Source organism: Micromesistius poutassou, assembly GCF_964030765.1.
Source record: "Micromesistius poutassou genome assembly, chromosome: 5".
Classification (NCBI taxonomy): domain Eukaryota; kingdom Metazoa; phylum Chordata; class Actinopteri; order Gadiformes; family Gadidae; genus Micromesistius; species Micromesistius poutassou.
In genome coordinates, this window is record NC_140275.1 from 20,522,400 (window position 1) to 20,536,952 (window position 14,553).

Here is a 14,553-nt window from a genome sequence, read left to right on the forward strand (position 1 = left end):
CAGAATTGCAATCTGTCTGGCAGCTGTTTCTGTGCCTATTAGCCTCTTAAGCATGCAGGGAGAGAGAGCAGGGTGATCCACAGGCAGTGGCGCGGTGGGAGGTAGACCTTTCCCTTCATTGTTTTATGTCCCTCTTTACTGTCTGCACAAGCCCTCCGCTCCAAGATGGCGATGGGCCCGTTGCTCAGAGGGGTGATTTGTGATTGACCTCTCTCTTTAGACTTTAGGAGGTAGTCCCGTAGGAGACAGCCACCCAGTTACTTCATTAAAACCTAGCAGGGAGCGCCTATATTTATTAGTTCTCTCTTCATTCAAGCGCCGACCAGAGTCATGGTTACAAGAAGGGCCCTGCGTTCTTTATGGTCAACAAAGGAGGAAAACACAGAACAACTAAGAAGGAGAAACTACATGTAATTGGACGGACACAGCAGAAGTCCTTGCTCGTTCGTCTTCTCTATCTGACACCCGTCCCGATCAGCGCGGCGCGGTCTGTAGTCCCGTGGAATCCGCCGACCCGGAGCCGGGACGGGCTGCGGTGCGGTGCGGTGCGGAGGCGTAACCCAGCCTCCGTTGATTGACACCCTCCCCTCGCTACCTCCACCGCCGTGCCGGCGGTCACGGCACTGCCCTGCCCAGCCAGCAGCACACATGTTTGGGGCTGAGCTACAGTTGGAGTAGGGAATACTGCTCTGGGCACCCAGGGTGTGGGAGTTCTGTGGTCTTAGTGGTAGTGGTGGTCATGTGTGATTGCATTCATTCACCTGTTTGTTTGTTTTTGGCATTGACAGAGAGAGAGAGAGAGAGAGAGAGAGAGAGTGAGTTTGGGAGCGATCACTTTCTGTTAACCACACTTACGCACGCCAATTCAAGAGTCGATCACTGGTCAGTTTGTATTCTAACGTGTTCATGAAGAGAAAGAATAAAGGATCAAACACATAGCAAGAAGTAGAACTGGAATATTTTAACTATGAGCGTCACAAGTGTCTCCAACGTTTAGTCCCTCACGGCTTAGTTGGAAGGCCTAGCCCCTACACAGGATGTACCCATCACACCCAAGGTATGATGGGTTTTCTCACGGCTTTCCAGGCACTCCTTGACGGAGCCCGGCCCGGCAGCAGTGATTCATAGCCGTGGTCTTTCTCCGATTCACACCAGGCGAGGGACGGGACACGACTGGAGGGAAGAAGAGAAAAAAATACAAGCGATGAGGGAGAGAAAAAGCGGAGATGAGAGGGGGGAAAAAAAGGGGATGAGAGGAGGAGAAGAGGGGGGAGCGTGGTTAAACACTAAGCGTACATATGTATAAAGTAATCTCCCCCCGACCCTCCCTCTCCTGCCCTCCTCTCGCTGCGCATCATAGCGATGGAATGAGGTGAACAAATGGAAAGATTGATTTCACGAGCGGGGCCATCTTCTGCGTTTTTTTCAAGGGTCAAACGCAGAAGGGATTGAAAAAGCAGATTTTGACAAGCAGGACCTGACTTTATGGGCTAATAAAGAGCTGTGTTAGTTTGGCTTCTTCTGAATGCAGGCCAACAGGAGCCCAGCACTGAGGCCCCCTCGTTTCTGGGGCCTGGAGAATCCGCTGGTAAAAGTAAGACTTCAAATGTACTTTTGATTTAGGTATCGGAGCTCGCATTCACACGGTAGTGACTTTTCCAATAACTGCAATCCTCTTTTTATAGATCCAGATTTGAGGATCTATGAATTGTTTTTTTTTATTGACAGTCCATTTGGACCTGCCTCTTAAAGAGATATATCCCTCCAGGCATTTCCATTCCATTAACCTGTGATTGAGATCTGTGGACCAGACAAACGGTATTTCTATAAACAAACACACCTGTTCTGTCTTACTGTCCTACCTCGTTTTCTGCGCTACACTGTGCTAGCTGGCTACCTAGAAAGCAGGTCCACCTGGCTCTTGGCTGCTGGATCTTGGCAGAGATGTTGGCCAGCCGCGGAGAATTGACTTAATCACATATGATTAGAAGGATTAAGCTGAGATTTAGAATGGATGTCTTTCCTTAGCAAATCAGTGTAAATCTTAATCTTACTCTGGCAGTGGTTAGTTCTTAAGTTTAAGCAAATTGAGGCTGGTTTTCCAATCTTTAGAGAGGCATGGAAGGTGGAGTCTGGTGGGAAGGAGGTCAGGAAGGGATGGAGACTCTAGGACGTCTAGACTGGTTGGAGTTTCCTTACGTGACCACAAATAATGGATTAATTGTTCAACAGCAACAGTGAACATAAACAAACACACGTCTATTTCAGGCTCTTTGATACCCTCATACCCCAATCTCTTTCCTCTTTTATGAACCCACACTCCTATCAGCCCTCTCTTCCGCAATCATAACTTAAACAACAATAACACTCGCTTATTGCCAGGCTTTTTATAACTCTGAGCACACGCCCAAACTAAATCTCTCTCTCTCTCTCTCTCTTTCTCTCTCTCTCTCTCTCTGTCTAAATCTCTCTCCCTCTCTCCGTCTCTCCGTCTCTCTCCGTCTCTCTCTCTCTCTCTCTCTCTCTCTCTCTCTCTCTCTCTCTCTCTCTCTCTCGCTGTCTCTCTCTCTCCACACCCTTATAGCCACCCAACACACACATTCCTCACACATACATTCTGTCTCCTACTCTCACACACTTATTTACACAAAAATACACACACACACACACACACACACACACACACACACACACACACACACACACACACACACCACACACACTCACACATTCACACACAAGCGCACACACACACACACACATTCACAGTCACATGATTATGAGCCAGCGTGTTGATCAATTACAGATGGCGGTCTAGCAGTCGCTGGTCTGTACTCAAGTACTGCATCCAGAGTTTCACTACACCACCACCAGGCCTAGGCTTTTGCTTCACCCTTCATCACTTGATCCCTAATAGCGGCACCACACCGACGGTGACAACAACAACAACAACAACAACTACAACAACAATGAAAACAACAACTCCAACACTAACATCAACCACACCAACCACACCACCCTCCACTGTGGCGCTGCCATGTGTCGCTCGATCCCGTTCAAATGGGCGTACGAAACAAACACGAGACGCCTCAGACTCAGGTGACAGACGGAGATTCCCGCGTTCCCTAAAACATGGCCGGTGCGCCGACACAAGCTCCGAGGCAGCGATTCCTTCAAAAACAACGGCGAAATGTGCGCAGTTGTTTAATTGTCTGTAATGTTACTTCACACCCTCTCAGGCCTTTCAGCACTCGTTGCTGCGTTGTTTTGGGCCTGCAGAGCCACAGCTGCATGGCTCGCTACACGTCCCATGGTAGCATGACATCACCCCACCCCGGCCTCCCGCTCCTCTCCGGGTCTGCGCGCTCTGTGCTGTGGCTGTGGCGTGCTCGCTGACGGATCAAGGCTGTGGTTTGAACTGGTTTCTATTGATCTGATGTACAGTATACATACCTATAAATAGATTGTGAATTAGATCAGCTGGTATATATATATATATTTATACGTAATAAACGTTTGTATGAAGGGAGGTTGGGTGTCTGTGTGCATGAAACATGAACCCGATACCGTGTTTGTTCCCCATGCTGTTGCCAAGACATTTGATCGTGTATATATATATACCATATGTACATATGTATGGGACTCCCCTAAACATACAGAGAAAACCAGGCGTTTTCCTTACCTTTCTCATCAGTGTTGTATATCGGCTGTCTGGAATACATTATGTGCCATGTCTAATGCGATCTGTCAAGTCAGAAAGCCGACGTCTCAATCGGGCTAACTCAATAACCCTGCCTTCGTGTGTCGTAAACACTTAGTCACGGAGGGACGGTCATTGTAGTTTTAATGAAAGTGGCTTCGCGAGGGTGATTAACTGTAGGGTTGCATTTCATGGCCACTATGATTCCTGCTGGCAGTCGTGTTGTTCTGAGATGATATCAGCACCACATGAAGTTTTTTGGAATTGCGATCCAAAGAGCACTTTGGCTTTCCTCGCAAATTTTGGGAAAAATTGAAATGTCGAGAAGAAAAAAAACAACGTAATTTCACTCAACTGAATTGTGAGTGCACATCTGATATTTCAAGCCTCAGAAGATGTTTTGTGTAAGCACAACTCAGATTTGTATTGTGTTGAAATATGTCTCAGGCTTCATTGTCTTTCATCCGTGAAGTTTATTCAAATAGTCTATAATGTAGAACAAAAGAGGGTGGTGTTGAATTGCACAGAGTCTGGCTTTATATGTGTGTTTGTGTGTGTGTGTTTGTGTGTGTGTGTGTGTGTGTGTGTGTGTGTGTGTTTGCACACACACATACTTTTGCATGCATGCAAATGTGTGTGTGTTTGTGTGTGTGTATTTGTGTGTGTGTCTGTGTGTGTGTGTGTGTGTGTGTGTGTGTGTGTGTGTGTGTGTGTGTGTGGGGAAAAATGCCTTAGCATGTTGGCACAGCCTGCTGACACTCTATCTGTTGCCTTGCCCATATTCTAACCATTTGGAAAGCCACACTGTGGCTGGGCCCAGAATCTCCCCGGGGCTTTGGATGAGGAGAGACTTTCGATGTCAGAGCTGGGTACGGCTCCTCTAACCACAGAGAGGGCTGATCACGCCAGCTCTGTCACTCACAGGGCTGTCTGCTGTCTGATGGACACTCAGACAGGGGCCAACGGCTTAACACTAACTGCTCTCTTTTGTCATGGAGGGATTACACGCAGATGTGACAGGAAGAATGCCCTGGCTTCTCCGCCCAAACCTTCCCAAACAGTTTTTTAAGGGACGAACGATGCCTCCGAAACCCATATGCTTTGGATCAACGGGACGGATACGCCCCTCCCACAGGCAGCAGCACCGGTCGGCAAGGCAGAAAATGGGTCTGCAGTCACGGTGCGTCTGTTTGCTATCACAGGGCTGGAGGCGAGCTAGAGGAACTCGGAACCATTAGCTGAGAGCGTATCGTCAGCCAGCTGCTCAGAACCCCGGGGCTCTGCTTCAAATCTCCCCTCGCCCTCGATAATTGTTATGCAACGCTGTGCCACAGGACGGGCACGTCAACCTCACAGAGGGGTCCCCTCCCCGCCGCTGGGTCCCCTTAATGGTTAACAGCCTATACCTTCACAGCTGGTTCTGCTTACGTCCCGCACCTGAGTCAATGCAGTCATCTCAATGCAGGATTTTCCTATATATGTGTGTGTGTGTGTGTGTGTGTGTGTGTGTGTGTGTGTGTGTGTGTGTGTGTGTGTGAGCGGCGTGTATGTGTGTGTGTATGTGTGTGTGTGTGTGTGTGTGTGTGTGTGTGTGTGAGCGGCGTGTATGTGTGTGTGTGTGTATGTATGTGTGTGTGTGTGTGTGTGCGTGTCTTTGTCTGTGTGCGCGTGTGTGTGCACGTGCGCACGTGTGTGTGTGTGTGTGTGTGTGTGGGTGTGTAATTGAACTCCCTCGGTTCCTGATCCCGTCGACCTGCGTCGCTCTGCGTCAGGTCAAAGCTTTGTCAAGGGTCCAGCAACACCTCTGTTATCCAGGCTCCATCTTGGGCCGGGTCTAACCATAACAGTCCCTCCTCCATCCCATAATCCCTCCGTCCGTCCGTCCGTCCTTCCGTCCCTCCGTCTGTACGTCCGCTCCGTGGCTCTGTACCTCTAGGGGTTGACCTCCAGGTCTGCTTTCCCCGGCACCTCCTGCTGTTAATAAAGAGTTGGAGCGTCCAGGCGTGTGTTCTGTAAAAGGAGAAGGGGACAGGGGACGTGGGGGTTGGGGTTCAATGTGCATTCTAACACTCACCAGTGACATGAGGATTCGCATCCCTGTCCTGAAATATCGCCGGACACACAGTCGCTACAGATGACTTCAGGCCAAGCACCACTCCACACTTAGGTGATGATCTGATTTGTTTGCAACATCGCCCTTTTTTGTGGACTTTATTATTATATTATTTAAATCCGGCGACGAAGATGAGTTCAGGGGATTCAGTGTTGACAGACTTCCTGCACTGGAGGCAATCACAAGAGGCCCTCGGCACGGAGCTGGATGTAGATGATGAGTTTGAAGGGGGGTTTGAAGCTGTGTGATACCCCGGCCCCCTTGATCTAGCCCCTGACCCCGCTCACGCCCGGGCCCCGTCCATTCTCTCTACGGGTGGATTAACCAGGAGGCCTGCAGAGGCTGCCTGGGAGGAAACAGGACAGAGTAAAAGCAGCTCTTGTGTTACAACGAGGCCGACGACGTCTTGAGCCGCTCTCGGTAATATGAATCATGGAGCCGATGGGGCCAGGAAACAGACAGACCTGTCTGTCAGTCGCACTCTCTCTCTCTCGCTCTCTCTCTCTCTCTCTCTCTCTCTCTCTCTCTCTCTCTCTCTCCGACCCTCACTTTTTCCAGGAGGAAGCCGGGCAGACGGTCGATCTCAACATACACTTATTCGGCCTCAGGCGTCTGGGCCTCTGGGCCAATCAGGAGAGGCGTGTCATCGCTCCGGTGTGCAGGCGGCCCGGCTCTCTCACTGTTTGTTTTCTACGGATGACATATCGAGGAGAGGGAGGGCCGGCGTTAATTCAAACCCCCGCCGCCAAGCCCTGATTAACAGATTCTTGCTCTTTAGCCATTAGATCACTGTCCCCCGGGGAGAGGCCAAATTGCATATTAAGGAATTGTTTGGAAGAAGTGAGTTGTAATCAAATCAAAACCGTTGAAGGCGCTCAGCAGTCTCTGCCGTGGTAATAATCACCTTCACACCTCTCTGCGCCAGTTCCCTTCCCTCGCTCTCGTTTTGTCCTGATCCCCGGCTCGTCCAGACCGAGCGCCCTCTCAGATGTTGCACAGCAACGGAGCAAGTGATGGGGTTCTTCGTTGGGACGGTGTGTTTTACACACAGAGTTTAAACACACAGGCCTCTGTTTTAAACCTCGAGCAAGCTGTCACGCCTCCGGTGGGCATATGGATCAAACCAAGAAAGGAGGGGAGAAGAAACAATAGGAAACAAAGAAACCAAGAAACCAAGAACGAAAGAAGAAAGAAAGGATGGAGGAAAAATGGGAACGAATAAATAACGAAATTGAATCGATTTTCAAATCAAGTGTCCAAGTTGTATTGATTAACTGAATCACGGCATGCAGTGCTGTCGGCTGTTATTTTATAACCATTTGTGTTTGTGTCATTTTCTCTTTTTAGACCAAAGACCAAGAGGAACAAGCCGTCAATCAGAGCAACAAAGTCTTCCTCTACTGTGCCTTCTTAGATTATAGGTGAGTCCCTGTCGAGCGTTATGCAGCATGCATAAGTCCAGCATGCTCCCATTATGCCCCCCCCCCCAATGAAAGATCCCCAAAGAACCAATACTGTGAATCCAAAGTAGAGCACTACAGTCCAAAGTCTTACAACTTTCTTGGATGGCTCATATTAAACAAATGCACGATAAAAAACTAAGACTGACTCGGTGTCAGTTGCTGAGATGGATAGCGTAAAGCACAGCATTGCATCCTGAGCTATGGTATGCAGGCGGCTCTCTCTGTGAAAACACGGTAATCACATCAGCACGGCCAAGAGGCGGGTTAGAAAGCATCAATCATTTCAAAAGGGAGTGTGTTTTACTTGGACTCGGGACGCTTCCTCCCTCTACTCCGCTGGTGCCCCCAAAGTTCAAGAAAGGGGGGAATTATTGGATTGTCCTGTCACAGATGAAACGCCGCGGAACACATCTCCGTGCTCGTCCAGTAACAGCCCACCCCACATGGTTCCCATTGTTCTCTGTGTTTGCAGGGAAAAGAGGTTAATTTGTCTTGTGCTTTTACTTGGCTTTTCTCAGCTTAATGCATGAGAACATTTCTTAAGAAGATGTGAGTATCGAATCAACATCGGCTTCTCTGTGTTGACGTTTCTCACTCGTAACCATGGTTATTGTCTCCTCTGCATCTCCAGTTCAAAGGAGGGAGTGTGGTCCAATCAGGGCTGCGTGCGTTCGGGCGGGAACGTGAACTACTCCGTGTGTCTGTGTAACCACCTGACCAACTTCGCCATCCTGATGCAGGTCGTGCCCGTGAAGGTAGGACATCTTTTCCGGGGTTCCACACGATAACAACAAAAACACAACAAAAACAAAACACGAAAACAGAATGTTCTAGATGTGATGGGAAGCCCTCCAGGCAATACTTATGTATACATCTGGAAGACTAGTTTAGGTTTGAAAAAGTTTATTAATACACCAAAAAGAATTGGGCTGTATTGGTGATTTCTGGTGATTTCTTCTTCTGCATGGGACGAAGAAGCCTGTAAATCCGCCGGGAGCAGAGATGATGGGGACTAGCTGGTGGTAGTGGGGTGGCTAGATGGATCCCGGGTGAGGTCTCCTCTGCAGCTCCTGCTGCAGGAGCGAGAGGAGTCAAGGACTTGGAGGAGGAGAATGCCGATGCCGACGGAGGACGGCAGCAGCAACATTTTAATGAGAGAGCGAGGGATCAATTAAATCAATCAATCAAAACAGAAATTAGCACCCGAACTTGCCCTTGGCAGTCATGTTTGGCTACCTGCTGGGTCAGTGCTTACTGGTGAGTGACAGAGTATTCTGTGGTGATAAGCAGTGCACTGTGGTGCAAGGCATTAGGGAGGCAGCAGTACATACAAGAAGACCATGCTGTGGGTCCTGGCGTGCTCCTCACTAGTCTGGTCACTGGACTGGTATGAAGGGTGTTGGGGAGGATGGAGTGGTGTATCACCACATAGTGACCCACCACTGCACCTTCTTGGTGATTTTGAAGGACATCTCTGCAGGGCAAGATGCACGTCTCCATGTTGATCTGTGCTCTGGGTGAGCGGAGGTGTGGGACCCAGAGCAGCATCATTAGTCCTTGTGACTTCATGAGAGGCAGCTCTGTGGCAAACCAGAATGATGTGCTGCATTTAGCTCCCCAGAAGAGTCGGCCTCTCTCCTCGTGACTCCTCTCGAGTCTCACAGAGGGAGCGTTTTTTTGTCTTATTTAGTTAGACACAAAGTATCTGCTGTTCCTCCTGCAATCAAATGGAAATCAGGAACAACTTCAAGTCGCAGCGGTTTCCCTTTTTTACTGTTCATTCGTATTTATCTGACGGTTCAGAAAGGCCCGTTTGCCAACAACAGGTGCCAGAGGCCAAACTTCCCTGCCGGCTGCTGTCACCACCACAGTGTTTTGGTTTCTTCTTCTCTTCACCGTTGTCCAGACTCTCAGCACTGTGCTACGGCCGTGACTCGCAGATGGTGTCCCTAAATAGGAAAAAGAGGGCCTTTCGCTTTCGGTGAAGGTTTTGTGTTTGGGTAGCAGAGATCCGTCTGAGTCTATACTTTCCACGAGCTGCTCTCTAATTAGTGGAGGGCCCGGTTTCCTCAGCTGCAGGATCCCACGCGGCATGGCCCCTAATGACAAGGCGCACTGCAGGGAGGGTGCATGGGGAATCAAAACCAGATCCTTAGAGCGGCCTGGATGGAATCCCCCCCTCCTCCCTGCAGAAGACACCTTTACCTTTATCTACTGATCCCAGATGGGAAGTCTGGGATCAGATGGGATTCACCACGCTTATAACAAGTCTTAGGAAGAACAAAAGCATAACATTTAGTGCTTAATGTGTTATTAACCCCAATAAAGATTTTAGAATTTTCTAATAAAAAAGGTTCAGATGTTAGAGGCAGTAGTGTTGCTTAGTAATATTACATGAATAGTATTGTTGTGGTTATTAGTTCTATAACTAATTAATATGATTTAAAATCGTATTAATAAATAATTTAAACAATATACAGTATATATAACAAAAAAATAATATATATATTTGCATTAAAAAAACTTTCAATCATGTAAGATACAAGAGAGAAACCATTGGAAACAAAAAGCACCCAAGCCCCTTAATATGGTTTTTCGGAGGGCTTTCATTTTTTCTTTCATTCGTCTCAACTTTATTACAATGACATGATGTCAGACAGTAACTAGGGTCACTAACGCGGTGATCAGCATCCATCTCATCAAGACCACTTTATGTTTCCTGGCCACCCCGTCTTCTAGTGAACTCTAAAGGAAACATGGCAGCGCCTCTGGAATAGAGTATGGCTGGGAGAGTCTAACCTTAATCACTTACTTCTGTACATCTTGGCAATGCCAGTAATATCAAGGCCCAAAGTGTAGCGATGCTTCTGGGCTCCCTTCTGGCCAGCAGAGGTCACTGTTTTGTTAATTACATTCTGGCTCATCTCCAGAGTTCTGGCTTCACTTTATGGTTTGTAACATGGCGGGTTGCTTAAAAGACTCGTAAACAAGATAATGTTGTGTTTATAATTTATTGCTATGTACTCTATAATTTGTCGTTTTGTTTGTGTTTTATTTGTGCACAGCTTAGTGAGGTCCACCAGGTGGCACTGTCCATCATCGGTTACATCGGTTGCTCCATCTCCATCTTCTGTCTCGCAATCACTCTGGTCACTTTTGCAATCCTGTCGTGAGTATAATCGCGTCATTTGTAATGTATTGATTTGAAATATGCATCCATTTTATGGACCTACATTTTATTCTTTCTGTTTTTGGGACTTTACATTGGTTCGGCTTGTATCCATGGCCTCATCCTGACCCATGGAGGGGAATGTCAAACATCAACATGCAAAGCGCCTTTTAATTCACTCATCTCCTCAGTGTGTGTTTTTAAAAGCATTTGTAATGATGTGTGTTGGTTTTACAGTGACTTTATTGGCGTGTGTTTTTACAGGGTTTTTATTGATGTGCGTTTATACAGTGTTTTGCAGTGATTGTTTAAGGTATTTTGACTTGCTCACAGTCTAGTCTTCCTTTGATCATGGACTTCAACACTGATTATGACTCTTAACTGACAGAGCTCAGAGAGTCAGAGCAGAACCCCTGTCTAGTCACTGTTTGTCCACCGCAGTATCCTCTCTCCGCTGGTCCTGTTTCTCTTCAGACTGTGAGAGTTATCATGACGTTTGAGGATTGCGAGCCTTCGATCGACATGATCATTAGCACAGCCGACTGTAGATGATTTAATCTGGGGGTGCAGACCTCTCCTCTCTACTGAAGAGACGTCCATGGGGTTGTGCAGGAGGCCCAGCAGTACTCCTGCTTGAGGGACCTGACTGTAGTCTGCTGTCGCGTGCAGGTCGGTGAGCACCATTCGTAACCAGCGCTACCACATCCACGCCAACCTGTCCTTCGCCATCCTGGTGGCCGAGATCCTGCTGCTCATCAGCTCTCGCTTCGAGCCCGGAACGGTGTGCTTCTCCTCCCTGCTGCTGCACTATCCTCTACTCCTTCCTCCCTCTACTCCTCTTCCTCCCATACTTTCCCCATTCTCCTAGCTTCAATCCTCTTCCTCCCCTATCCTCCCTACCCTCCTCCCTCTACTCCTCTTCCTCCCCTCCTCCCCTATCCTCCTTCCTTCTACTCCTCTTCCTCCACTATCCTCCCCTGCCCTCCTCCCTCTACTCCTCTTCCTCCCTATCCTCCTCTCTACTCTTCCTCCCCTATCCTCCTCCCTCTCCTCCTCTTCCTCCCTATCCTCCTCTCTACTCTTCCTCCCCTATCCTCCTCCCTCTACTCCTCTTCCTCCCTATCCTCCTCTCTACTCTTCCTCCCCTATCCTCCTCCCTCTACTCCTCTTCCTCCCTATCCTCCTCTCTACTCTTCCTCCCCTATCCTCCTCCCTCTACTCCTCTTCCTCCCTATCCTCCTCTCTACTCTTCCTCCCCTATCCTCCTCCCTCTACTCCTCTTCCTCCCTATCCTCCTCTCTACTCTTCCTCCCCTATCCTCCTCCCTCTACTCCTCTTCCTCCCTATCCTCCTCTCTACTCTTCCTCCCCTGCCCTCCTCCCCTCTACTCCTCTTCCTCCCCTTCTCCCCTTACCGAACATTGAGGTCATCACCCCAGCCAGAAATAACGGAAATTAATCTTCTTCATGTGCATGTGTGTGAATGTTTGTGCATGCCTTCATGTTTCTATGTGCGTGCCATTATGTCTGTGTGTGTCTGTGTGTGTGTTTGTGCATATTTTCCTATTTGTATGTGTGTGTATGTGTGTGTGTGTGTGTGTGTGTGTGTGTGTGTGTGTGTGTGTGTGTGTGTGTGTGTGCTTGTGAGTGTGCTTATGCGCGTGTGTCTGTGTGTGTCTGTGTCCGTGTGTGCGTGTGTGTGCTTGTGTCTGTGTCTGCGTGTGTGTCTGTGAATGTGCGTGTGTCTGTGTGTGTGTGTGTGTGTGTGTGTGTGTGTGTGTGTGTGTGTGTGTGTGTGTGTGTGTGTGTGCGTGTGTGTGTGTGTGTGTGCGTGCGTGCGTGTGCGTGTGTGTCTGTGAATGTGCATGTATCTGTGTCTGTGTCTGTCTCTGTGTGTGTGTGTGTGTGTGTGTGTGTGTGTGTGTGTGTGTGTGTGTGTGTGTGTGCGCGTGCCTGTGTGCGATCCAGCTGCCCTGTAAGGTGATGGCGGTCCTGCTGCACTTCTTCTTCCTGAGTGCGTTTGCCTGGATGCTGGTGGAGGGCCTCCACCTCTACAGCATGGTGGTGAAGGTGTTCGGCTCCGAGGGCAGCAAGCACCTGTACTACTACGCCATCGGCTGGGGTACGCCCACCGCCACCCGCTGGTCACAACATGTACCTGTAGATAATAACCATATATAACCACATATAACAATAGTGACAATGAGAATATTAATTATACATTGGCTTTAAGCAAAGGAATAAACAAAGTTCCTCAGTTTTCTAAATTATTGTTTTCTTTGTTCCGTTATTTGTCGGTAACCGCGGCGATAACACCTCAGACCTCACAGGAGCCACTTTCCCTCGAACCAACTCCTCATTAAATACAAACAAATCACTTTAATCGTTATTTCAATATCAAACAATGACTCATATTTGACTTGTCTGTGCTCGTACAATGGCCGTTCCTAAGTGGACGGACCCGGGTTCAACTGGGACACATTGAACGCATCACGCTGAGCTCTCCTGCTCGCTCTCGCCTCCTCCACACACTGAAACAATTAGTGGAAATAAGATATCCCTCATATGAGTAACCGGATTTTCTGCCAAAGTAGTTCTTTCTCGTCGTGGGCCAACTGCAAAACCCAATGCCGGATACACACACACACACACACGTATGATGGAAAGCAATCATTTTGTCATTAATAGTTCCCGCTGTTGTGCAACTATAAATCTCAGAGAGTTTTTCGTTTAATTTCCTCTTTCAAAGTGAAAGATCTCTTTTTTATTCGGTAATGTTCAATGAGCGGTGGAGCCCGGGTCAGGTCACAGCAAGCAGGAGCTGTGAACGTGGTGACGTATTAAGAGTTCTATATAGATAGATAGATAGTTAACGATATACATGAGCAATGAACAGCCCGACACTGGAGAACGTGTTACGACAAAGACCTGGGTCAAGCACAATTAGTGCGGACATCTCATAGCTTTGTTTCAGTTTAGATATAATCCCAGATGGAGGATTATGGTGTTCATTAAATGATGAAGCCATTTAATGAACACCATAATGTTCAGGCGACCCTGCCAACCACACCTATCCATCTGGCATGCTTAACATAATAGAAAAAAACAAAGACACAATAATCTATTTGGAAATATGACTTTATAGTAACAAACTGTTGTGTCGCTATGGCGATGACCGTGGGTCAATTCCGAACAGAGCTAACAGCGCAGAGCTGAATGAGGACCATTGATGGTGACAACTTGACTCTCTTTAATAGCCTCCTTCAATTCCAATTTGCAGCACATATTGGGAGCAGTAGACTAATGCCAAATGTTATGTACACAATATTTAATTATTTTTTAGACACTTTTACTCTCTTTCCATTAAAAAATGATAGTAAGAAAAATAAACAAAAAAATAAAAAAACTAACAATTACAATAGGGCGTCTCGACCTTTGTGCTTGGCCCCCTAAATATGATGTGACTGTGATTCTTTGCTGGTTAAGTTGTGTGATCCTCAAACAGCAATGACCCATCTCTGTGTCATTGTGTGTCATCTCTGTGTCCCCCTACAGGCTCCCCTCTGGTGATCTGTGTGGTCTCCATGACCTCGTCCATGCCCAGCTATGGAGAAGTTGATAAGTAAATACCTTTATCTGTGTGCACAAACAAGGCTACAGGCGTGAAGAGCCTCAGTTCATGTCTGACCCTTGATACTCCAGTAATAACCATCAAACTGGAACTGGGTTGAACCGTTTTCCCCCTTATTAGTTTACAGTCATTTGTCACTAAACAGACATAACCCGTGTTTACAGTATGACTCAATCCACTGGATATTGAGACATGCGCTACGCACTTTTCTACCGCAGCTATTTAGGCCACCGAACTAGGAAGGTTTCTCAAAACATGTTAACGGCCTCTGAAAAGTACGTAGCTATAACTGTAACTCAAAACGGAGCCATTAGCGGTCGATAATGGCTGCTCTTGAACCTTCCCCCTGCTCTCTTTCAGCTGTTGGCTGTCTCTGAAGAACGGAGCCATCTGGGCCTTTGTGGCACCGGCGCTTTTTGTCATTGTGGTGAGAAAGGCCCGCCGTTTCAAATGTTACAACATTTTATACCGTCTGACT

At 47.8% G+C, this 14,553-nt stretch overlaps 1 protein-coding gene across 4 annotated transcripts in view; it reads left to right on the top strand.

Moving 5' to 3' along the window:
- Nucleotides 1-14,553, top strand: part of adgrd1 (adhesion G protein-coupled receptor D1) — a 32,505-nt gene that overhangs the window by 13,496 nt on the left and 4,456 nt on the right. For all 4 annotated transcript variants that reach the window (XM_084467610.1, XM_084467607.1, XM_084467608.1 and 1 more), the window contains 7 exons: nucleotides 7,161-7,234; nucleotides 7,908-8,031; nucleotides 10,342-10,445; nucleotides 11,115-11,226; nucleotides 12,413-12,566; nucleotides 14,000-14,066; nucleotides 14,436-14,502. In XM_084467610.1, the coding sequence (XP_084323736.1) occupies nucleotides 7,161-7,234; nucleotides 7,908-8,031; nucleotides 10,342-10,445; nucleotides 11,115-11,226; nucleotides 12,413-12,566; nucleotides 14,000-14,066; nucleotides 14,436-14,502 (702 nt within the window). The remainder of the gene's footprint in view (nucleotides 1-7,160; nucleotides 7,235-7,907; nucleotides 8,032-10,341; nucleotides 10,446-11,114; nucleotides 11,227-12,412; nucleotides 12,567-13,999; nucleotides 14,067-14,435; nucleotides 14,503-14,553) is intronic.